This window comes from Salmo salar, chromosome 14, assembly GCF_965601325.2.
Source record: "Salmo salar chromosome 14, fSalSal1, whole genome shotgun sequence".
NCBI lineage: Eukaryota > Metazoa > Chordata > Actinopteri > Salmoniformes > Salmonidae > Salmo > Salmo salar.
The window spans coordinates 29,610,128-29,635,552 of NC_138304.1; the positions used below are offsets into that span (position 1 = coordinate 29,610,128).

General features: G+C 48.8%; 1 protein-coding gene across 5 annotated transcripts in view; it reads left to right on the forward strand.

The window, feature by feature from the left end:
* Positions 1 to 25,425, forward strand: part of LOC106569192 (histone-lysine N-methyltransferase 2C) — a 137,507-nt gene that overhangs the window by 90,592 nt on the left and 21,490 nt on the right. For 3 of the 5 annotated variants that reach the window (XM_014140291.3, XM_014140290.3, XM_014140292.3), the window contains exons 14-42: positions 1,069 to 1,203; positions 2,866 to 2,982; positions 3,456 to 3,560; positions 3,697 to 3,801; positions 4,221 to 4,402; positions 4,718 to 4,882; positions 7,145 to 7,251; positions 7,366 to 7,440; positions 7,850 to 8,062; positions 8,609 to 8,731; positions 9,145 to 9,270; positions 9,492 to 9,622; positions 11,005 to 11,218; positions 11,354 to 11,446; positions 11,685 to 11,732; positions 12,721 to 12,867; positions 13,015 to 13,047; positions 13,190 to 13,306; positions 13,551 to 13,701; positions 15,620 to 15,867; positions 16,024 to 16,097; positions 16,508 to 16,741; positions 16,988 to 18,964; positions 19,210 to 19,520; positions 19,694 to 21,303; positions 21,472 to 21,650; positions 21,764 to 21,827; positions 22,044 to 22,276; positions 22,568 to 24,412. In XM_014140291.3, the coding sequence (XP_013995766.3) occupies positions 1,069 to 1,203; positions 2,866 to 2,982; positions 3,456 to 3,560; positions 3,697 to 3,801; positions 4,221 to 4,402; positions 4,718 to 4,882; positions 7,145 to 7,251; positions 7,366 to 7,440; positions 7,850 to 8,062; positions 8,609 to 8,731; positions 9,145 to 9,270; positions 9,492 to 9,622; positions 11,005 to 11,218; positions 11,354 to 11,446; positions 11,685 to 11,732; positions 12,721 to 12,867; positions 13,015 to 13,047; positions 13,190 to 13,306; positions 13,551 to 13,701; positions 15,620 to 15,867; positions 16,024 to 16,097; positions 16,508 to 16,741; positions 16,988 to 18,964; positions 19,210 to 19,520; positions 19,694 to 21,303; positions 21,472 to 21,650; positions 21,764 to 21,827; positions 22,044 to 22,276; positions 22,568 to 24,412 (9,162 nt within the window). The remainder of the gene's footprint in view (positions 1 to 1,068; positions 1,204 to 2,865; positions 2,983 to 3,455; positions 3,561 to 3,696; positions 3,802 to 4,220; positions 4,403 to 4,717; positions 4,883 to 7,144; positions 7,252 to 7,365; positions 7,441 to 7,849; positions 8,063 to 8,608; positions 8,732 to 9,144; positions 9,271 to 9,491; positions 9,623 to 11,004; positions 11,219 to 11,353; positions 11,447 to 11,684; positions 11,733 to 12,720; positions 12,868 to 13,014; positions 13,048 to 13,189; positions 13,307 to 13,550; positions 13,702 to 15,619; positions 15,868 to 16,023; positions 16,098 to 16,507; positions 16,742 to 16,987; positions 18,965 to 19,209; positions 19,521 to 19,693; positions 21,304 to 21,471; positions 21,651 to 21,763; positions 21,828 to 22,043; positions 22,277 to 22,567; positions 24,413 to 25,425) is intronic. The other 2 variants (XM_014140295.3, XM_014140297.3) reach the window with 2 other exon arrangements.

A 25,425-nucleotide genomic window follows, 5' to 3' on the forward strand; every position in this document is an offset into this window, starting at 1 on the left:
ATAAACAGTACTAATACACTACTTTTTATAGATCCATATAGCCTATATACAAGCTTACAGAATAACTTCAAGAATTCAATTCCACCTGTCCTAGACTAGTGTGCCCTCTCTATAGAAATCCTAGTACATGTCTTGTGCATTCTCCCTTGAATACCTTTCATTAGGGTTTTGTTAAGAACATTCCACTTTCATCAAGCCGCTAGTCAGAGACACTGTATGCGGGTTGGGACAAATCTTATGTGTTTAGAACTGGGATATTAATCACACCCATGGCTATGATATATTATGGATGATTCTGAGACTGAGGAGAGTTAAGCTTTGAAACATTGTGTTTTTCTCTCCAGATATATCCTATTTCTTAAATAAACGGTGGGTGTAGACTTAGACTAATTTGTTAGTTCAGGCCTGGAGGATATCTAATGTGGAAATTTGAATACAGTGCAATCTTGTGTACAGTCAGATTTAGTGTCTTCAAGTCTAGCATGCTTCTGTCTGGAGGAGGCATGCTCTGTCAGTCGTGCTGCCTGATGTAACCAGGCGTTGTTTTGTCAAAAAGCCAGTGGTATGAGTGAGGCAGTGACACGGAGTTGCCATGGCGAGAGGATGCTGAGGTCTCTTGCTCCTCCTCCTGCTGCTGTTGCACGGTGCTGTTACCTTGGCGAATGCTGCTCTGCTGTGTGAACTCAAGGTTGCTGTGCCGACTAACACACTTCTGCTTAACCCATGCAAATGCTGTCTGAATGTCTCCCTCCAAACATGCCTCAACTTATATGCATGAGAGATCTCTAGGATTGGCTTCAATATATAAAGCATCATGTGCATCATATCATCCTGGTTTTACACCCCGAATCATTAACTCTACTTTTATTTGGGGTGTGTTGAATTGTCCCAGCAAGCTTCTTCAGCCACTAGCCTTTTTTTAAACTCACTGCATCTTTAACATCACTGCCTCTTATGTTTACACCATCGCTGGCTTGGTTTTTAAGTTGCTGCATTTTGTCGCCCTCCTCCTTCCTTCCCTCTCCCACTCTCTCACCCCCAACCCGACCCCCCCTACCTTTACCTTAGGGCGCATGGCATGGGAGCCCCCATAGCAGTGTGAGCTCTCCCTCCTGGTCCCCAGACCAGCCAGAGGGGTGGGACGTCTCAAATACCAGGCAGCTCTCCTCCGGCTGCGGTAGCCCCGGGTGGAGCATCCGAGTGGTAAAGAACCATGGCTTTCTCTCTGGAGACCACCAGAACCACCACAGGGCCATGCCACAGCAGCCCCCTGTTTACCGCTTAGGCTTTGTGAAGGGCACTGGCAGAGTGATGATTGATGTCACTATCTTAATGATGAACTTTCGTCATTAATCATCCATCATTCACCTATCAATGCTTCACCAGAGGAGAAGAGACTGGTGAATTCACAGTGAGAGGCTAATAGGGGAATGGTGGATGTGAACCTATAGTAGCTTAATACACCTCCACCTTAATGGCAAAATACCTCACTTTTATCCGCCGGAGACAATTCCTTGCTAGGCTTTGTACATGTAACATTAACCCAAAGCACGGTGCTATAGCTTGGCCTACGTTTGCAGCCTAAGGCGGAAGGTTTAATCTGTGTTTGTTTCTTAGTTTGTTTGTTGTTTTGTTTGATTCATACATTTGTAAGTTTGGGACAGGGTGGAGATGGGGATTTTATTAAGTGGGCTGTGTGGGCCTGCCAAAATAGATACTGCAATCTGTCGCCATGGTGACATTAGCGTCACAAGCTCTGGCTCTAAGTGAGGTGGTAATTGCTGGGTCTTAGCAGGGGTCCAGGGCAGGTTAAATGGCACCATACTGTGTGTCAATCAGGACGTCAGATGGATGGGGGGCAGGGAGGGACTGGTCTGGAGCTAAATGGGGGATCGGGGGAGAGATTTGGGTGGTGGGGGGAGATTCATGGAAAGTAGACCCCAGTTTGACAGTCGTGATTAGGCCCAACCAGCCACCAGCACCGGAAATGTGTTGACAGCATAATGGAGCTGAAATGGCCAGAATAACATTAGAGGCCCTCTGTCGACAGCCTGGACAGAGAGCCTGGACTCTTTTGTGTTAGAAAGGCTGCCTCACAGAATGTTGCAGGAGAGAGAGAGGGGTCTGAGAAAGATCAGAACGTCAACAGGGCTTATTTGATGAAATGGGTTTTGTGTTGTCACCACTGGACAGCCTATGCTCTGAACAGTTCTAGAATGTAGAGTCGTCCTAGTTGAATACATTTTCTTCTCCCCTGCATCAATTTATGGTTTGTAGCTTGAATGAAGTGCGATTCTAATATTTTTTTAGGTTTGGACTTTTGCAAAACAAACAATTTCTTATCTGTGCGTAGGCTTTGCTTGCACTAGCAACGTTCTACTACCTACCGTCCAAGCAAACAACACTGGAGGGGAAATGTCATTACCTCTGTGGAAGTAGACCGAGCTGTTCTTCCTGTTTTACAGTCTTATCTCACTAGATGCCAGCAGCCTCACAGCTCCACAGTGGGCTGCAGGAAAGGTTCTCTATGGCAGACTTTTTAATTAAGCTGACTTCATCGCTCAGGTCTAGCAAGCCAGGACGCGCGCGCGCGCGTGTGTGTTTCTGTGTGAGACTGAGCGCGACCTGTGCAATTGTATGCGTTTCTCTCCGTGTGCTCTGTGTGTGTGCTCTGTGTCTGTGTGTGTGTGTGTGTGTGTGTGTGTGTGTGTGTGTGTGTGTGTGTGTGTGTGTGTGTGTGTGTGTGTGTGTGTGTGTGTGTGTGTGTGTGTGTGTGTGTGTGTGTTTTCTCTTTGTGTGTGTGTGTGTGTGTTAGTTGAGAAGGAGTACTGAGGTGTGTGTGTGTGTGTTTCTCTCTGTCTGCAGGGTCGAGGGTCAGGCTTCCCTGGGAGGAGGCGACCCAGAGGGGCGGGGCTGTCAGGCAGAGGAGGGCGGGGCCGAGCCAGGGGGAAGAACGGAGCCAGTCCCACAGTCAACCCGGGGGTAGGCTATGTCACCAACACCAACCAACCTGATCACTTTAGTTGACACTAATCCATTACAATGAATTGGTAGGCAAAGCACTGTTTTATTTACCCCTTATCCATTAGTGTCCTAGGTTCCCTGGTGTGTATTGTAAACAGACCAGATTATTTTCTAGCTGTAAAGACTGCAACATAAAAACACAGTCCTCCCAGTGGGCATGTTACTCAATAGCCAAGGGTATTGACACAGCATTAGGTCACAGTCTAATGCTAATCAATAGTTATATCTTGGCATTGTCTTGTGATGCTGTCATCTTCACGTGATGTGAGACAAATGTTAGGACATGCCCTGTAATTAAGCCCTATGGAGATGTAGGCTATACCCCTGTATTATTGGTAAGAAATCAGAGGATCATTTTTCTCATACAGGGACACAATCCTCCTCAATCCATACTGACTGTGAATGTGTGCATCATGCTTCATAACATGCAGGTGACCTCCATGGAATCACCATACCAGGTAAAGGAAGAAGAGGAGAATGCCATGCATAACACTGTGGTCATATTCTCCAGCAACGACAGTTTCACATTGAAACAGGTGGGCATGTGTATTCGTACACAATTTATACATTCACTGTACCTTTAACAAGTATTCAATTATTTCCTCTTACCCTAGTACAGTGAAACTTTGAATCTCTATTGTTGTATGTAAACTCCATTTGTTTCCCTCTCAGGACATGTGTGTGGTGTGTGGAAGTTTTGGTCTGGGTGCTGAGGGTCGTCTCCTGGCCTGTGCCCAGTGTGGGCAGTGCTACCACCCATTTTGTGTTGGCATCAAGGTAAGGCCCCCATCCCTTACAGTGGCAGAACCACTCTGAGGTCTTCCTGAAGATTGATACTACATCAGAACAGGAAACATAGGAACTCCAGTTATGATTGTGCTCAGGGTTAATCGTCTACTGATTTCAAATCCTTTGAATTGTGTAGCCTAGATTTGAACGTGGATATGACTGATTCAGTGTGTGTGAGTGTCAACTGGATTAAACGGGCCATGTTAACTCTGTAATCAGATGACGCTCGGCTCAAGTTGCTTCTATCCTTCTATCTTAATGCTGCCAATTACTGTGTAGCTCAGCTGGACAGCGATATATCAATGTCCATTACTATAGGACTGTTTTACTGAGACAAGCGCACGCAATGTGGACTTTTGCCAATATTCTCACACAACACATCTGATCCTGTCCTCTCCTCATCCCAGATCACCAAGGTGGTGTTGAATAAAGGCTGGCGCTGTCTGGAGTGTACGGTGTGTGAAGCGTGCGGCCAAGCCACCGACCCGGGCCGTCTGCTGCTGTGTGACGACTGTGACATCAGCTACCACACCTACTGCCTGGACCCTCCGCTGCAGAATGTTCCCAAGGACAGCTGGAAGTGCAAATGGTGTGTATCTCCCTGCTGCCTCATCTGTGCATCCCCTCCACCTCTTCCTATTATTATAACATGGCTATGTCCCAAATGGCCCCCTATTCCCTATATATTATAACATCAATATTTGTAGATGTAAGTGAAAAGTCAAAGTACCAGTAACAAAACTTGATTATTTGCCATCCCCTCACACAGAAAAACCTTTCCCTTTTCTCCATGAATGATTGAGTTATTTCTCAATGCCCTGTACTTAGTGTACCACCACCTGAATGTACTACTCAGCTCTTCATTGACACCTGTCCTCACTCCCTCTCCTGTGCCCTCCTGCAGGTGTGTGTCCTGTACCCAGTGTGGTGCCACCTCGCCAGGCCGGAGGTGTGAGTGGCAGAATAATTACACCCAGTGCGCCCCCTGTGCCAGCCTGGCAACGTGCCCCTTCTGTCTCCAGGACTACAGCGAGGGCGAGATTGTGGTGCAGTGCCGCCAATGCGACAGGTGGGCCCCCTGCTCCTCCCCTACCAGCCAAATGTCTTTTTTATTATTATTATTATATTATTGTTTACATGTTACCCACCATTTCATGTGTAGTGCAGTCTGTCACATCAGAGACTTACAGCCCCTTTATGGTACCCTTAACCCCAACCCCCTTCCTCCCCTGCCCCTTTATGGTACCCTTAACCCCAACCCCCTTCTACCCCTGCCCCTTTATGGTACCCTTAACCCCAACCCCCTTCTACCCCTGCCCCTTTATGGTACCCTTAACCCCAACCCCCTTCTACCCCTGCCCCTTTATGGTACCCTTAACCCCAACCCCCTTCCTCCCCTGCCCCTTTATGGTACCCTTAACCCCAACCCACTACTCCCCCTGCCCCTTTATGGTACCCTTAACCCCAACCCCCTTCCTCCCCTGCCCCTTTATGGTACCCTTAACCCCAACCCCCTTCCCTTCCTGCCCCTTTATGGTACCCTTAATCCCAACCCCCTTCTACCCCTGCCCCTTTATGGTACCCTTAATCCCAACCCCCTTCTACCCCTGCCCCTTTATGGTACCCTTAACCCCAACCCCCTTCCCTTCCTGCCCCTTTATGGTACCCTTAATCCCAACCCCCTTCTACCCCTGCCCCTTTATGGTACCCTTAACCCCAACCCCCTTCCCTTCCTGCCCCTTTATGGTACCCTTAATCCCAACCCCCTTCTACCCCTGCCCCTTTATGGTACCCTTAATCCCAACCCCCTTCTACCCCTGCCCCTTTATGGTACCCTTAACCCCAACCCACTTCCTCCCCTGCCCCTTTATGGTACCCTTAACCCCAACCCCCTTCCTCCCCTGCCCCTTTATGGTACCCTTAACCCCAACCCCCTTCCTCCCCTGCCCCTTTATGGTACCCTTAACCCCAACCCCCTTCCCTTCCTGCCCCTTTATGGTACCCTTAACCCCAACCCCCTTCCCTTCCTGCCCCTTTATGGTACCCTTAACCCCAACCCCCTTCTCTCCCTGCCTCTTTATGGTACCCTTAACCCCAACCCCCTTCTACCCCTGCCCCTTTATGGTACCCTTAACCCCAACCCCCTTCCCTTCCTGCCCCTTTATGGTACCCTTAATCCCAACCCCCTTCTACCCCTGCCCCTTTATGGTACCCTTAATCCCAACCCCCTTCTACCCCTGCCCCTTTATGGTACCCTTAACCCCAACCCCCTTCCCTTCCTGCCCCTTTATGGTACCCTTAACCCAACCCCCTTCTCTCCCTGCCTCTTTATGGTACCCTTAACCCCAACCCCCTTCTACCCCTGCCCCTTTATGGTACCCTTAATCCCAACCCCCTTCTACCCCTGCCCCTTTATGGTACCCTTAACCCCAACCCCCTTCCCTTCCTGCCCCTTTATGGTACCCTTAACCCCAACCCCCTTCTACCCCTGCCCCTTTATGGTACCCTTAACCCCAACCCCCTTCCCTTCCTGCCCCTTTATGGTACCCTTAATCCCAACCCCCTTCTACCCCTGCCCCTTTATGGTACCCTTAATCCCAACCCCCTTCTACCCCTGCCCCTTTATGGTACCCTTAACCCCAACCCCCTTCCCTTCCTGCCCCTTTATGGTACCCTTAACCCCAACCCCCTTCTACCCCTGCCCCTTTATGGTACCCTTAACCCCAACCCCCTTCCCTTCCTGCCCCTTTATGGTACCCTTAATCCCAACCCCCTTCTACCCCTGCCCCTTTATGGTACCCTTAATCCCAACCCCCTTCTACCCCTGCCCCTTTATGGTACCCTTAACCCCAACCCCCTTCCCTTCCTGCCCCTTTATGGTACCCTTAATCCCAACCCCCTTCTACCCCTGCCCCTTTATGGTACCCTTAATCCCAACCCCCTTCTACCCCTGCCCCTTTATGGTACCCTTAACCCCAACCCCCTTCCCTTCCTGCCCCTTTATGGTACCCTTAATCCCAACCCCCTTCCCTTCCTGCCCCTTTATGGTACCCTTAATCCCAACCCCCTTCTACCCCTGCCCCTTTATGGTACCCTTAACCCCAACCCCCTTCCCTTCCTGCCCCTTTATGGTAGCCTTAATCCCAATCCCCTTCTACCCCTGCCCCTTTATGGTACCCTTAATCCCAACCCCCTTCTACCCCTGCCCCTTTATGGTACCCTTAACCCCAACCTACTACTCCCCCTGCCCCTTTATGGTACCCTTAACCCCAACCCCGTTGTCCCTCTGTCGTAACCACAACCTCTTCTCCCTCTTCTTCCTCTCCCATAGATGGATCCATGGTTCCTGCCAGGGTCTCCATTCGGAAGAGGACGTGGAGAAAGCAGCAGACAGCAGCTTTGACTGCACCATGTGCCGTGTCCACAAGTCCTCCAAGGGTAAGGACTACTACCTACAGTATAGCCTTCTGATACCTTGCTACTGTATCTGAGCCTTGCAGGCTGCAGCCAATTAATCATTGGCTTTTGTGTGCATCTTCACTGCATCAACAGCACTAGTGTCCAAGGCCAGAGACTCCATTGAGCCGGCAGTTATGACGCAAGTTGTCACAAAGGCTAAAGAAATGGGTAAGAAGAACATACGTCTGTCTGCCTTTTGTATTTTTAGGTATTTATTCTAGATATTTCTTGACGATTGAGAGATATCTTCATCTCAGAGTGGCCTTTTAACTCTTCAACTTAAAGGAAAACTCCACCCAAAAACGATCTTTTGGTATTTGTTTCATTAGTCCGTTGTTGACATAGACCCAACATATTTTGTTTGTCAGCAATCAAGTTTTCAAGATATGTAACTTTCAAAATACAGAAATCATCCCTGTATGATGCAAACACAGCATCATATGATGCAAAGGTTACATATCTTGAAAACTACTTTCAATTAACTTGGACAATCCAGTACATTCCTTCATTCCAGTTCATCTTGGGCAATCATACATTACCATAACCGTGTGTGTGTGTGTGTGCTTGTGTCTTTCAGACTTGGCGAGGACGTACACTCAGGACGGCGTGTGTCTGACAGAGTCGGGCCGGTGTCAGCTGCAGAGCCTGTCGGCCCCTGCGTCACGGCGTAGGAAACCCAAGCCCAAGCTGAAGCTGAAGATCATCAACCAGAATAGTGTAGCAGTGCTGCAGGCCCCCCTGGACCTGCTGTCAGAACACTCCCGGGACGAGGACATGGAGGACCACAGAGGTGCCTGACTTTATTGATTTTCTTTCACAATAGTTTCATGGATCTTACCCCCAGCTCAGAATACAGCAAAAACAAAACAATAAATAAGGCACTTTTACAAAACATATGCAGTTTAGACATTGTCATTGATTGTCTTGAATGTAACCAGAGGTGCCTGACTTTAAATACAACAAGCTTGTCAGAAAACACCATGGACCAGTTTCCTGTACACAGATTAACACTAGTCCTGGATTAACAAGCACCTTTCCTCTGAAATGGCAATAGTCCTTCACATTCTCAAATTCACATGACTCTTGACAGCAGACAAATAGGTGGTGGGGTAGAGTTGGGGGTGCACTTAATTATGAGGTAAATTCCCAAAATGGAAAAATCCAGAAGTTCAATTAGGTTAATCTCTTGAAGATGACTGGAGTTGAAATTGAATTGATCCTGGGTGCTGTTGCTTGGGGCCAGGGGGGGGGGGGTCTGTTGGTCCAGTCTTCAGACTGCTGGGTACTGCCCCTTGTCTGTCTGCTCATCACCTCTCACTCATTCACTCACTCGCAGAGACAGACCTCTCTCTGGACTGCGAGGGGAAGTCTGACTCGAGCCCGGAGCGAGAGCCAGCAGAAGACAAGTCCAAGGGGGTTGACGACAGCAAGAAGAGGAAGAGGAAGCCGTACCGGCCGGGTAGGGCACCTGATTGGAGGAGACAGCTCCTCTGGAGCGTGAAATGGTGCTGTACGTGCCGCACGGCTAGCCAAGCTCAGGGATGACAAGACAAGGCCTTTAGTTGCAAAGAAAGAAAGAGGGCTCATTCCGGGGGTTATAAATGGTATTTTCTGTAGTCTGGATTAGATGTTTCCCTATCTAGTGAAAAGCATTGAGCCGTGCTTTATTAAAACACCAAGAAAAAGAGCCACGTGTTTGTTGTCCTCCCTAGCATTCTAATTAAAGTTCCCTATGACAATTTAGATTTTTTTTACTTGCTAGGAACCATCAATCGTATCTCCCCCAATTTGTTTAAGCTTTTCACTGAACAGTTGGAGAGTATGGAGTGATTGTTAGTTGTGTTGGTTCATTGTTGAATATCTCTTTCTCAGGCATCGGTGGCTTCATGGTGCGCCAGCGGAGCCGTCCAGGTCAGGGCCCAGGCAAGGCCAAACGATCCCTGAGCAGGAAGGATTCCTCTGGCTCTGTTTCTGAACCCCCCACAGGAAAGGAGGAGGGTCAGTTCTCACACAGCTCATCTACCCAAGTCCAATGCATCTTCAATTGCTTTTGCCTGAATATCCTATTTCTACCTCTGCTGTACAAAGCGGAAAATGACTCCTGTTTTAATCATTGGTGCTAGTGATTTTTGTTTTCTTGTAGAATACATAAACCTAATAAACAGATTCTATATTTTTAAGGACAAGATTCTGAACCAAATGTTCTGCCCCTACTGCAGGCTGGGGAGAGGTGCTGCCTGACACCCCTTTGGATGAGACTCCCCCTGGGCTGGAGGCCCCAGAGAAGATCAAGAAACGCTACAGGAAGAAGAAAACCAAGCTAGAGGAGGCCTTTCCCACCTACCTGCAGGTCAGTCCCACATCTACATTATGACTCTGACATTTGTCTCAGGGTTTATGTGATTTGGAAGATGTCTTGTTGTTTTTAGAACTGAGGGAATATGTGCAGCCATGATTTCCTGGCATAATTATAACGTTACAATCAGGCAACACAGCAATTTGGTAGGAAAAGTGTTTGGAGTAGAGGCTGTCTTGCTGCAAAAAACATCTTAGGATCCTCCATATGCAGATAAATAATTGTCTGAATAAGCTGCCAATCCAAATGTCACCCATTTAAAAATCGAGGCAACCATTCATAGATGCAGTAGCACCCTGACAGCCTGGAACGTCATGTTGCATTTACATAAAAAGTAGTTATCTCACCCAATGGGAGGCCTGAGAATACAGATAATACGCGGCATACTGCCTGGCAACAACTTAAAGATGAACCATTGGAGACGGCAGCCCATCTTTGTGCTTTCTTAAAGTAGGAGAGAATGCCTACAGGCGCTACCCTGAGTGGATAGCTTTACATCCTCCACACTCTTCCTCTCCAAATGACCTCGGTTTGGGTTGGGAATCGATGTATTACGTCTACATAAATGTTTTGTTATTTAGCAGACAGTCTTATCCAGAGTGACTTACAATTAGTGCATTCGTCTTAAGACGACAACATATCACAAACGTATCAAGGACATTTCCCCTCAAGTATTAATCAGCGAAGTCAGTGCTAGTAGGAAAGGTAAGTGCCATTTGTTGGGGAGTGGGGGTGGTTGGGGAGGGAAGGCGTTGGGGGCTCCGTGAGTTCCTCTATCTCTCTCTCCCTCACTCTCTATTTATCTCTCTCCCTCCCTTCCTCTCTCGTCTCAAACCCTGAGCTCTATGTCACCTTGTGTTGGCCCGAAACAGATGAGATGTGAGGAGGTGCATTAAGCCATGGGCATCTGTCACTGCTGGTCTGTACTCCACAGCAGGAGGGCCAGGCCCAGAGACCAAGTAAAACCTAAAGGGTCCCGACACCCAACACAGAGGAGCACATTGGATTAATTATTTAAATGGTAAGCTAGGCTTTTAATGTCCCAGCACAGTGGTTTGGCTGCAGCAGTCATGTGTCCATCCGCTGGAGAGATAAGACATTGCTGATGGGGTGATAGCGACGTGGATCCATCTACACTGGTAGAGAGAGAGAGAGTCCACTGACACGACTAGTGGCAAAAGCAGCAGAAGTGTTTGCCTCAATGCGTCTCCTTGTCAACTTTGTTCTGCATAGCATATAAAAAAAGAAGAAATAAAAACAGAAGGGATGGATCATGTTTCTGTGCCTCTTGATAAAAGGTGGGAGATATCAAAGGTTGACAGTTATCCTGAAGTATGGTGGGTCTATGGAGAATTGACCCGTGTTGTGTTGTCTAGGAGGCTTTCTTCGGTAAGGACCTGCTGGATAAGAGCAAGCAGAGCAGGCAGCAGGCGGTGGAGTCTGGCCTAATGGAGGAGGGCCAAGCAAGGGCCGGAGCCGGGCCCCAGAGGGACAGGAAGCAACCCACCACCAGCTTCCTGGACCCCTCCTCGGACCCCCTCCTCAGTGTGACCTCGGGCACGTCCAGACCCACCAGACCACCAGGACCTCGTATGTACTACACAGATACACATAGAGACACAGACACTCACACACACACATCCTCGCACGCTCACACACACACACACGCACTCTTGTCCATTGATCCATGCTGTGGTTCCTGACTGTCTGTCTTCTCATCCACAGAGCCCTCTGAAGAACCTCTAGTGGATCTGTCTGAGGTTCTCAACGCGGATGCAGATCTCCTGGGAATGCTGGGGAAACAGACAGGTGACTCTGGTATGTCACTGATCTCTGAGGCTGTCATAGTGGGAGGAGTTTACTGCCAGCCTGGGATGTCTTGCTGTCTGTGTTTTCAAAATGTCACTTTCTCTTGTCACATACTTTTCATCATTATTTTATTTGACGTTGTTTCAGGTGTGTTTTGTGCGTTTCTTTCCAGTTTGGTTTCCTTGCTCTGTCTCCGCTCTGTTTTATTCACTCATCTTGTGTCTTGATTTGGGTTCTGTTTTCGTAGGTGTTGATTTTTTCCATTTCCAGGTTGACACCTCACCTCCTCCTTTTGGTAAGGGCTCCATGGCATTAGTAGCAATAATACATTCGCATTAATTTACCATGTCTGTGGCAAGCTTTTTAATTAGGTTGACTTCATCGCTCAAGTCTAGGAAGTGAGGACGTGTGAGTGTATGCGTCTGCACATTGGGGTGTGAGAGTGCTTCTTTGTGCTAATCTTTACATGCATGCTCTCATGTGGTCAACAATAGTCTCTCACATATAAAAGGTGTCCCCATCCTTTGTTTGGTTTTTGGTTCAGTTTGTGACATTCAGGGCAAGCCGACTTTAGAAACGTCAGAGTGATTCAGATTCTCACTGAAACAATCGGTCAAGGACGGGCTCTCTATTCAAACTCAGAACATGAACAATTTAGAGGCAAACGATTTGGAGAGAATGAGAGGCCTTGGTGAGTGGCCTTCAATATAGTGATGACACCGAAGGTCTCAGTCTCTCTCCTCCCTGCTCTGTGATTGGTGGAAAATGGCTTAGCATCTCCACTGAGGCCAATATGCTTCCTTTGTTCTTTCTCAGTAAATACTTAGATCCACCCAGTATTTATTTGATTAAATAAAAAGTATTGGTATTTCAGTTTGCAGCAGTCGTCCTGATGTTGATAGATAGATAGATGGATGGATAGTTGTCATGTGTTTTGAGAGGATAGTAGAGATTGTGTTGAGATTCAGAGATTCATCTCAAAGGATAGCCTTTATGAGTAATCCTGCTAAGCTAGCACCGTTATCATCTTTATTTAATTTCCACACAATGCAGATATTCCCCTTATTTTATTCAAACGAGATTCAAAGTTTATTAGCGAGATAAAGTTCTAATTAAAATTGCTGAAGGATACATGTTTTAATCTACATTATATAGAGAATAATCACAGATTGATTGCAGTAAGCTTTGAAGTCCGTCTACCATGCATAGTTGTTAGTGTGTATCTTTGCTAACACGTGTGTTATTCAATGTGTGTTTTGTATATGTCTGTGTGTGTTTCCTAGCTGGTCTGGACATTGGGCCCATGACAGACAGCTCCCCAGTGCAGTCTCAGTCCGGCCGGAGGCCACTCCGTACGCTCCCAGATGAACATCTGGACGGGATCCTCAGTCCAGAGCTGGAGATGGCTGACGGTCTGGAGATGGCTGACGGTCAGTAAGGGGCCTGGTGGTCAACACCAGGTCTTGTGCTGACATCTGTTTTTCAGAACCTACATAGACTCTTCACTTCTTGGTATAGCTCTGATCACTGAGTATCCATTTACTGAGGTAAATAATCTATTTTTCTTCTGGTTTTAGAATCGATTCTCAGCAAACTCTACAAAATACCAGGTTGGTTATTAGTAATCACTATTTTTGTAATCACTCTGTCCGTTCCCGTCCTTCAGAGAACCAGGGTTAAACATAACGGAACATTAGTATTATCAGTCTCTATCAGTTTTAACTGTGTTGTCTCTGTTGGTGCCCCCCATAGAGCTGGAGGGGAAGGACGTGGAGGACCTGTTCACTGCCGTCCTGAGCCCCAGCCATCCACCACAGCTGCCTCACCCCCACGGCCCACCTGGAGCCAGCCTGACACACCCTCATGCAGGTATGATACCTATATTGATCCTGTAGCAGTTACTGGCAGTCTTTCGCTCTTATCTGAATATTTTATCAGACCTATGTGACCAGCTGGGTCTTCAGTGACCCACAAGACAGCCCACTGAGATAAAGCCTAGGCATTAGCTCTGAGAGCCAATGCAAGTATTCAGGTCTCAGGTGAGGTTGCTTGTCACGTGAGCATGGTTTGTCCAAAGTAATGCATTGATATAATAATTTGTTTTTCCATACAGGGAATGCCATGTTTCCACGGATGCCAATGATAAACGGGCTGATGGGACCTAACCAACGATTCCCTCTGAATCCGTCCCATCCCGGAGCAGAACCATGTATCCCAGATAACTTCTCCCCCCTCCACCGCATGCCTTTCACTGACAATCCAAGGTACTAACTGCAAAACTTACCTTGCTCTGGAAAGCACTCTCTCTATCCACATAATGATCTGACAAACTGTAATGAATGCTATGTCATACATGCCTGATAGTATTTGAATGTATCTGCCTAACATTTACATTTTAGTCATTTAGCAGACACTCTTATCCAGAGCAACTTACAGTTAGTGCATTCATCTTTAGATAGCTAGGTGGGACAACCACATATCTTAGTCATAGTAAGTACATAGTAAGTAGCATAACTACACGATTCAAACACATCAAATTGCAAGCATTGCCTGTGACTCAGTTACTGGAGGAAGCTTGTGGTCTACCAAACAATGAAAATGATAACTACATGTTCTTTTGTACAGTACCAGTCAAAAGTTTGGACACACCTACTCATTCAAGGGTTTTTCATTATTTCTACTATTTTCTACATTGTAGAATAACAGTGAAGACATCAAAACCATGAAATAACACACATGGAATCATGAAGTAAACAAAAAAGTGTTAAACAAATCAAATATATTTTATATTCTTCAAAGTAGCCACCCTTTGCCTTGATGACAGCTACTGTATGCACACTCTTGGCATTCTCTCAACCAGCTTCATGAGGAATGCTTTTCCAACAGTCTTGAAGGAGTTCCTACATATGCTGAGCACTTGTTGGCTGCTTTTCCTTCACTCTGCGGTCCAACTCATCCCAAACCATCTCAAATGGGTTGAAGTCGGGTGATTGTGGAGGCCAGGTCACTCTCCTTATTGGTCAAATAGCCCTTACACAGCCTGGAGGTGCGTTTTGGGTCATTGTCCTGTTGAAAAACAAATTATAGTCCCACTAAGCGCAAACCAGATGGGATGGCTTATCGCTGCAGAATGCTGTGGTAGCCATGCTGGTTAAGTGTGCCTTGAATTCTAAATAAAACACAGACGGTTTCAGTTCCTCCATGCTTTACGGTGGGAAATACACATGCGGAGATCATCCGTTTACCCACACCGCGTCTCACAAAGACACGGTGATTGGAACCAAAAATCTCAAATTTGGACTCATCAGACCAAAGGACACATTTCCACCGGTCTAATGTCCTTTGCTAGTGTTTCTTGGCCCAAGCAAGTCTCTTCTTCTTATTGGTGTCATTTAGTAGTGGTTTCTTTGCAGCAATCGACCACGAAGGCCTGATTCACACAGACATCTCAACATCAACTGTTCAGAGGAGAGTTTGTTACTTGAACTCTGTGAAGCATTTATTTAGGGTGCAATCTGAGGTGCAGTTAACTCTAATGAACTTATCCTCTGCAGCAGAGGTAACTCTGGGTCTTCCTTTCCTGTGGTGGTCCTCATGAGAGCCATTTTCATCATAGCGCTTGATGGTTTTTGCGACTGCACTTGAAGAAACTTTTAAAGTTCTTGACATTTTCCGCATTGACTGACCTTCATGTCTTAAAGTTATTATGGACTTTCGTTTCTCTTTTCTTATTTGAGCTGTTCTTGTCGTAATATGGACTTTTACCAAATAGGGCTACCTTCTGTATACCATCCCTACCTTTTCACAATCCAATTGATTGGCTCAAACGCATTAAGAAGAAAGAAATTCCACAAGTGAACTTTTAACAAGCCACACATGTTAATTGAAATGCATTCCAGGTGACTACCTCATGAAGCTAGTTGAGAGAATGCCAAGAGTGTGCAAAGCTATCATCTAGGCAAAAGATGGCTACTTTGAAGAATCTCAAATCTAAAATATATTTAGTGTAACACTTTTTTGGTTACTACATGATTCCATATGTATTATTTAATAGTTTTGATGTCTTCACTATTATTCTACAATGTAAAAATAAAGAAAAACCCTTGAATGAGTTGGTGTGTCCAAACTTTTGACTGGTACTGTTATATTTCTCAAATCCGTGTTCTTGTGTCCTTCCTACAGGGACAGAAAGTTTAATCAGATGGCCAGAGAGGCAGTGGGTTCATGGCAGGGGGGTCCTGGTCCTGTCCACGGTGGTCCAGGCACCACCCCTCTTCCTGGGGCTGAGGGGGGCGAGGCGGAGGCCATGTCCAACGCCCAGAGGAGCACACTGAAGTGGGAGAAGGAGGAGACTCTGGGGGAGCTAGCCACTGTAGCCCCTGTCCTCTACACCAATGTCAACTTCCCCAGCCTCAAGGATGAGTTCCCAGGTGTGTGTGTCCCAGTCACATCTTTGTGCATATCCAGCCATTACCATGACTTCATTTACAATTGAAGATGGTATCAGAATTGAAGACGATATCAGATGTCCTTCTTGAGCTGCAGCATGTTGTTGGTCTAATATAAAAAAAACATTGTCACTTTAGACTGGTCTACAAGAGTCAAACAGATTGCAAAGCTGTGGAGGAAAGCAAGTTCGCAAGACAGGGCCCCGTATGTGGTAAGATGCCTTTCATTCTGCTTAGATTACGTTGTCCCCAGTAGACATCCATTGGAAATGTGAGATTCCCAAATAATTTAGTCTGATCCGGTATTTTTTATGAGTCAGACTAAAAGTGTTAAATCATTTTTGTTGCCAGTGCTATTTCAAATCCAGCCGTTCACAGATGACCCTATTAACAGAAGAACCACAGTTCTCAGCGTTAACCTCACACAGAACCTGTAATTACGTTCAGAAGAAGTCATTTTATCTGGCAGAGGCCATGTTTTAAGGACATGCACTTGATAAAAAATTCGACTGAAAAAAAAAAACTAGTAATAGTCTCCTAAGGTTTCCATGGCACCAACTGAAATTATTTATTCTGTTTGTGTCTGCACGCGTGTGTGTCTGCGACTGATTTTGCTCTGCAGCAAAAAGCGAGGGACAACCGGGCTGCTCTGCGCATCAACAAGGTGCAGATGTCCAACGAGAGTCTGAAGAGGCAGCAGTCGCAGCAGCTGCCGCTGTCCCAGCAGCCTCCCGCCTCACTGCAGCCCCCCGACGAGGTGTTTGACCCCAACATACCGCTAGACACAGACTTGCTCTTTAAGGACCCTTTGAAACCCAAAGAGTCAGAGCATGAGCAAGAGTGGAAGTTTAGACAGGTAAGGTTGTATTCAGAGAGGTGAGGTAATAGTGTATGCAGGCATGCTAGTGTGTGTGAGATGCAACCAGTTCAGATGCAGTTTAGGAAGTCTTTTCTCCCCTCCAAAAAAAACCAAAACAGTAGTTAAATAGTCTCCTTTTTGGTCTTTTGGGATTTAGGGTGCTAAGCAAACATGCATTGCTTGTTCAGGTTACTATTTCTAAGACTAAACATGTTTTGCCCTTTCATCCTCTTCCTACAACAGCAAATGAGACAGAAAAGCAGGCAGCAAGCCAAGATCGAAGCCACCCAGAAGCTGGAGCAGGTGAAGAACGAGCAGCTGCAGCAGCAGCAACAGCAGTCAGGCAGCCAGTCGGAGGGAGACGGTAACAACAGCGGCAACCAGAGTCCTTCCTCCCAGCACGGCAGCAACGGCAGCATGTCCCCCATGCAGCACAGCACCGGGGGGAAAGAGGGCTTCATCCAACGTCAACTCCCAGGGACGCCCACCTCGGGGCCCCCTGAAGATGTGTTCCTGCGGCCTCCTCCTCCCCCTCCTTCAGGGGGGTCCTCTCAGCCCCAGTCCCCCCAGGTGTTCTCCCCTGGCTCATCCAGCTCCAGACCCTCCTCTCCCTGGGACCCCTATGCCAAGATGGTAGGGACCCCCAGACCTCCAACTCTGGGGCCCAGCGCGTGTCGCAGGATGTCCATGGAGTCTGGCAAGTCTCCCACCTCTCTGATGGAGCAACAGGACAGAGGGAGGCTCACATCTCCAGCTCATGAGGCTTTTGGCTCCCCCACGTCTATGAGTAGGGAGATGGATCCCTATGCCAAGCCCCCTGACACCCCCAGGCCTGTTGCTGGGGACATTGACCCCTTCCTGAAGCCTATGTGCCCACCTAGAGTCAACCAGGGTCCCCAGGGAAGGCCCCTGATAGGCTCTCCAGTGCGTGGAGACCCTTACTCTAGACCCATGATCCGCCAAGAGGCCTACCAACGGATGGCTCAGAACAGGATGATCCTGTCAGACCCTTACTCCAGACCTCTGTTAGCTCCCATCCCGGGGAGCAATGAGCAGGGCTCAGTCCCTCAGTCTTTGTTCAAGACCCCCATGCCTCCACCCCAAGCCCAGGACCACTTCAACAGACCAATGCCTCATCCCCCAGACCGGTTCTCTCAGCAGGGAGACCCCTACGCTCAGGCCCCTCTGACCCCTCGACCTCATGATAGCTTCACCAGTCCCCCGAGGATGGCCCAGCACCATACCCAGGGCCACCCCTTCCCCCAGCCCGGCCCAATGGCACAGTTACCCAACCGAAACCCTTACGCCCATGCTCCCTCTACTCCAAGGCCCGACCACTTCACATATGACCCTTTTGCCCAACCCCCAGGACCCTCATCAGACCCCTATGCTCAGATGCCAGGTACCCCTAGACCTATGAATGACCTTATCAGCCAACTTCCTGGAAACAGACCATTCTTTGAGTCTGGCTATGCTCGACCTCCAGGCACTCCTCGTCCAAACGACAACTACAGCCAACCCTCTGACCCTTATTCCCAGCAGCCCAACACCCCTCGCCCTGGTATGAACCATTTCCACCACCCTCACCCACACCCCCAGCCCCCCGGTCAGAGGATGTCCCCCGGGCACTCCATGGATCCCTACACACAGCAACCTGGTACCCCTCGGCCCCCCAGGTTCTCAAAGTCCCCAGGCAGCCAGAGGTTAGCCCCCATAGAACCCTACGCTAGTCAACCTGGAACACCCAGGCCTTTGAGCGGTGACATGTTCTCCCAGACCCCCAGGCCCATGCTGAATGACCCGTACGCCCAGGCTCCAAGCACCCCGCAGCCAGGGATGGGGACTGACAGGCTGAGCAGACTGCAGGGGCAGAGGCCTGGTCCCATGGGGAACCAGGATCCCTTCTCCCCTCCTCAAAGCGTTAGGCTCCAAGATGCTCCCTTTCCACACCCTGGGTCACAGACACCAAAGCATCACGGTGGGATAGCCGATGAGGGATTTTCTCCGTCGCCGTCCAGACGGCCCAACCAGACGCCTATCCATGATCCTTACGAGCAGGCGCCCATGACCCCACGTCCACAGCCAGCAGACAGACCAGATATGAAGGAGCAGCAGGGCCAGGACCCTGGAGGACAGCTGCAAAACCCCTCCCAGATGCCTGGAACCCCTTCTGAGGTTCAGAGTGTTTCTCTGGCCGACAGTGAGGAGAGACTCAAACAGGTAGGTGGACTGACGCTATTTAAACTGCTCTTATCTTCATTTAAAGTATTATCTTCCAGATAAATTTCACCCGTCTCAGTATTCACTTAAATAAACATTTGTATCCCTTGGCAAGCTTGAAGCCACGGTAATTAATAGCTAATACATTTCTATCACTTTTTTTTCAGTCAAATATTCAGTAGAGTTCTGGCATGAAACATGAATTATCTAGTTGGAGGTCTGACAGCTCATGTTGTTTTATTTAGCGTCAACGCATCCGAGAGTTGATCCTGAAGCAGCAGCAGCAGAGGAGTGCCATCCGCCAGGAGAACACTGGTATCATGGCCCCTGGCCCTGGGACACCTCGAACCTGGCCGCACGAGGGCCACGGACAACAGGGCGAGATGTTCAGCCGGCCCCCTCCACCCTACCCTGGGCCGGGCCCCATGAGTGGACTAATGAGGTTCCCTGGATCTGGACCCTTCCCAGGGGACCAGCGAGGCCCTTTCCCTAATGAGGGCCAGTTCCCCATAGGACAATACTCGGGTGATCCTAATATCAGACATCAGGGGCCAAGGTTTGTAACTGGAATTACTGTCCTTACAGACTTAATAAATAAGACTTTATTTTTTGTATGACTCATGAATTTCTTAGTCTACGAAAAAACGGAGTCACTCTAGATTGAATGTGTCGGAGGTAACTCGGCACTGGAATAAGTGTTGAAATCTTTTTTTTCTTTCGATTGCTCAGGTTTGCATTTCCACCTGGTGGGCCGGGACCTCATGGTAGCCAGGAGTTCTTCCCCAGAGGCCCTCAACCCATGCAGGACATCCACCCGGGGATGAGACGCTCCATGTCTATAGATATGGCCAAGTCCATGGGGGGCAAACCTATGGGGCTACCCCAGCATTTCCCTCCTAGCGGTGTGCCAATGCAACAGCACAACATTATGGGCCAGCCTTTCATCGAGCTGAGACACAGAGCCCCTGACAGCAGGCTTCGTCTCCCTTTCGGGTCCTCTGGCATGCAAGGGAACAACATGGATCCCGACCTCCAACCCCAGAGGCCTCCTGGTTTCATGGGAGGGCCTGAATTCCGGTTGCCTCCAAACCAAGGCCCCAGGATGATGGAGTCAATGGGGGACCAGCAGATGAGCCAAGGCCAGCTGTCCTCCAACATTGAGACCCTCCACCAGCATCAGCAGGCCCAGATGCAGGGGGGAGCCATGCCAAGGCAAGCCCAGCTGATGAGGTCCATGAGCCACCCTGCTTCGAACGAGACCCAGGGTATGTCAGCTCCTTCCATGATGATACCTGGGTCTTCTGCTGGGAAGAGTGATGGTCAGGGAGGAGTCTCCATGGCTAACAACAATGACGGAGTGGACGACAAACTGGACACAGTCGAATCGGCCGTCAAAGACCTGGAAGATGTTGAGGTGAAAGACCTAGTCGATGCCGATCTGGACAACCTAAATCTGGATCCGGAAGAAGACGGCAAAGACCTAGACCTAGAGACCAATGACCTGCACCTGGACGACTTCCTGACGTCGGGGAAGTTCGACATCATTGCGTACACGGACCCCGATCTGGACGACGTCAAGAAGGACTTGTTCAATGAGGAACTGGACCTTAATGACCCCATGGAAGACCACAGCGACGCCTGTGACTTCCAGAAGGCCTTGTCTGAGAAGAGGAGTTCTAGCTGTGGCGGTGCTGCATCTTCCTTCTCCAATTTGACGTCTGGAATGGGGAAGTCAGAGGGAATGGCCGAGAAGACAGATGATGTGAAACAGGAAGTGAGCTGCCGCCAGAGCTCCGCCTCCTCCCTGCCTTCGGAGTATAAGATCAAAATGGAGGACAAAGACAACCTGTCTCAGACGTCCAATGAGAGGACAGAGCAACAAGCAGACGGAAACACTAACAAGCAATCAGGAGTGCTCTCTGCCTCCACGCCAGTACTTTCTAGCTTACTAATCAAGCAGCAACCAGAGGACTCCACCTGTGACAATCAAGGCAGTGGTAACTCTATGACACAGCCAAACCAAGACACTCAGAACAACTCTGGACTTAGTATGGGATCTCAAACCATGGATCCAACTAACAGGGGAGAAGAAGAAGGAGAAGCATCCATGTCTACCTTTGAGATGGACCAGAGTGGGTTGACCCCGGCTCAGCAGGCCCTGTTGGCCCAGACATTGGGCCAGGCGGGGCCAGGGGGGCACAGACCCCTGCTGCTGGAGGAGCAGCCCCTCCTCCTACAGGACCTGCTGGACCAGGAGAGGCAGGAGCAGCAGCAGCAGAGGCAGATGCAGGCCATGATCAGACAACGCTCCTCTAGTGACTCTTTTTTCCCCAACATCGGTAACTAGACATTTTTTGTTTAGGCTAAATGCTTTATGCCAGTTCAAACGAGTTATTCACTTTCACATTTTAAATGAGTAGTAAACAGTATAAATGTCAGTGATATGCATAGAGGAATGTGTCTTTTCTAATGGGCAAGTTGCTGACCGCACTTTTTTTGGTCTGTAGATTTTGACGCCATCACTGACCCTATAATGAAAGCAAAGATGGTCGCTCTGAAAGGCATCAACAAAGTCATGGTTCAAAACAACATGGGGATGACACCAATTGTCATAAACAGGTTTCAACCTGGTCCTGCGGCACCATGTCCTGAAAGCACCCCTGTTCCTCCACAGGCCGTTGGACAGGTAACTGAAACACTTAACCAAGTCAGCTCTCTTAAGTCGTGTTTCACACACCAAGCATACTAGGAAAACACAAATTATAACATCAATTTATTGTTTGTCAATTTCAAAACCAGGATGGCAAGCTGACACCCTCAGTGACAAGGCCCAATCCTCCCAATTTTGGACCAGGTTTTGTCAGTAAGTTCACCTCTGTTAACATTCACAATGGTCAGTAAATGTATCCTTTTGATTTATGAGCCATAGTTCAATAATGGTATAAATCTGTAAAATAAAAAAATTCTGTCTCCCCCTTAGATATTTTTGGCTTTATCAGGCTTAGCCCACAATGCTTTTGTAAAAAATATTGTTAATGTACATAAGTACTATGAAAACTCACTCTGTCGCTTCCCTCAGACAATGCGCAGAGGGCTCAGTACGAGGAGTGGCTCCAGGAGACCCAGCAGCTGCTCCAGATGCAGCAGAAGTTTCTGGAGGAGAAGATCGGCGCCCACAGGAAGTCCAAGAAGGCCCTGTGTGCCAAGCAGAGGACGGCCAAGAAGGCTGGAAGGGAGTTCCCTGAGGAGGACGCAGAGCAGCTCAAACACGTGACGGAGCAGCAGAGTGTAGTGCAGAAACAGCTGGAGCAGGTACGTAATGTCACTTTCTTCATCAGTACTATACCGCTGTCTTACCCTAACACTAGGCTATGCGCTCAATTCAACCCTCAAACTGCTCTTGCTTGGAACTAAGTTTTGAGACCAGACCAAAATGTAGACTTTTGTTCCTTCAGTTGACCAAACATCCTTTCAAGGCTCCTTGTAATTGTCATAATTTGTATTGAATTATGTCAATACAAATGTTGAATTGTTATTGTCTGTCTTGCCAGCTGTTTGTCCATGTTCTTATGTAATATATATTTTTGGTTCTTGTCCTTTCAGATCCGGAAGCAGCAGAAAGAGCATGCTGACCTGATCGAGGAGTATGGAATGAAGCAGCAGCAGGGTGGCAGTGCCATGCCTCCCACTGTGATGCCAGCAGCAGTGCCAGGGATGCCACCAATACAAGGCATTGTACCAAGTGGGCCTCCAATGAACCACCCATCTATGAACCCCATGGTGCAGCAGGTGCCAATCCATCCAGGCCAGCCAAACGCCCCCCCAAAACGAATGCCCATGCCCAACGCACCAGCAGGCTGGCATCCTGGAGCTCCCATGCCCCCTCAGGTTCCCATGGGAAACCCAGCTCAGCAGCCTCAGCTGCCAATGGGCAACCTGCCTCAGCAGCCCCCACAGATGCCCCAGCAGATGCCTCCCCAAATGCCCCAGCAGATGCCTCCCCAAATGCCCCAGCAGATGCCTCCCCAAATGCCCCAGCAGATGCCTCCCCAAATGCCCCAGCAGATGCCTCCCCAAATGCCCCAGCAGATGCCTCCCCAAATGCCCCAGCAGATGCCCATGGAAAACCAGCCTCAGCCTCAACCTGGCGGGGTCAAACCCCCACAGGGCTCCGGTTTGAAGTTTGACGACAACAACCCGTTCAGTGAGGGCTTCCAGGAGAGAGAGCGTCGGGAGAGGCTGAGAGAGCAGCAGGAGAGGCAGAGGGTCCAACTAATGCAGGAAGTAGAACGTCAGCGTGCCCTAAAACAACGTATGGAGATGGAACAGCAAGGCATGCTGGCGCCTGACGGGGGGAACATGGTGCCCCTCTCTCAGATGCCGTTCTTCAATGCTGAGCTGCCCCAGGACTTCATGCAGCAGTTAGGACCGATGTTCCCCCTGCAGCAGCCCATGCAGCCAGGGATGGGCTCTCCTCCCGGGGCCTTCATACAAGGCGGAGATCGGAGGGCCATAATGGGTAACGGAATGATTCCTCAGGACATGGGACCTGGTTTTGGGCCTGATAACATGGTACTACAGGGTAACTTTGCCCAGGGTCCACCCAGACCCCGGAGGTTCAGCGGCCCAGGCGTGATGCCACAGATGCCTGGGGAAGGCCCTCCATTTGGGGGTGGCAACTCCACCACGCCCCTGCCTTCCAACTTCCCCGGCTCGGGTCAGTCTCTGATCCAGCTCTACTCCAACATCATCCCGGATGAGAATGGCAAGAAGAAAAGAAACAGGAAGAAGAAGAAAGACAATGACGATGCAGATTCTGTGAAAACGCCGTCCACGCCGCGCTCTGACCTGACTGCCCCTCTGACGCCCTGCCGGTCAGACACATCCTCCACACCCACCAGGAACAACGCCCACCTCTTCGGGGACCAAGACCTTTCCAGGTCCCCCTTACTGGGCTCCTCCACCTCTACCCCCAGCCATAGCCACTCAGAGCTGGAGAGGCAGCTCTCTGGAGGGCTGGGTGGAGGGCTGGGTGGTGTTGGGCATCCTGTAGGGATGGGTAGCCTCCCATCAGACATCTCCCTAGCCAGGGCCCAAGCTCTGGAGCAGGAGCGCATCCTCAGCAACATCAAGCTGGAGCAAACTGAGAGCACCGAGTGCCACGGACCCAGAGATGGCACCTCCTCGCACATGGGCTCAGGGATGGGCACGGTGAAGGAGGAGGGTGGAGCTGCAGTACAGAGCCCCTCCCACGGCGGGGGAGCAAAAGGGGAATCTGGGGGTAACAACGAGCTCCTCAAACACCTGTTGAAGAACAGGCAGACCCCTCTTAATGGACCAGGGCTTCCCCACCAACGGTCAGACAAGAGCCTGAGGTCTGAGGAAGAGGAGGCGGATACAGACTGCAAGGCCCTGCTGCTAAGGCAGAGCTCCATGGACAGCAACGGGGTGAGTCGGTCTGGCAGATGAGGCACGACAGTGGAGGTTGGTGAAGGCTCATTGTAACAGTTGGGATGGAATAAATGGAACGGTCCAGTTCCATTCATTACAATGAGTCTATCCTCCGAATTCTCCCTCCACCAGCCTCCATTGAGTCACAGTGACCGCTAGCTTGCTATGTAGGTAGATGAGCAGCCAGTGTGAGTCACAGCCAAGTAGGCTCCGAGTATGGTTCAGTGAATCAGTCCAATGGGTTGCTGCCTGTGACAAACTGATGTGAGTCATAGTAGGAGGCAGTATTTTAGGCTGAGTCATGATTCATGAAATGGTCTCACAGATCTTCTCCTGCTAAAAAATAATGGTGGTGTTGGCGGAAATACCCAAAAGACTTAAGAGTTGTGAATTGTAAAAGTTATTTATGAACAGCGTGGTATCATCCTTTTCAATGTCATGTTTTTTTTATGTACCGTAAATTCCGGACTATAAGCCGTAACTTTTTTCCCACGCTTTGAACCTCGCGGCTTAAACAATGACGCGGCTAATATATGGATTTTTGCCGCTTTCAAATTTAAAAAAATAATAAAATACAAAAAATCATTCTGTGACGTGCTCAGTTTTTTGGCGGCATGAAGCTTTCATTAGACCAATGAAATTGCCGAACGGGTTAAGGTCAAACAGTGACGAGAGCGACAATGAAAACGATCCAATATCGGATGAAGCAATTCTGAGGCTATTCAACTCCGACACCGAAGGAGATGGTTTCAGTGCACAGGAGGAGGAAGATAGTGACCAATGACTTTCTTGGTAGGCTACTGTTTACTGCAAATGTTTTATTTTTTGTTACAAGCCGTGTTTCGTTAAAGCCTATTTATTTTTGTTACAAGCCGTGTTTCGTTAAAGCCTATTTATTTTTGTTACAAGCCGTGTTTCATTAAAGCCTGTGCAAAGTTCATTTGTTTCAATGTACCGGTAGGCACCTGCGGCTTATAGACATGTGCGGCTTATTTATGTTCAAAATAATA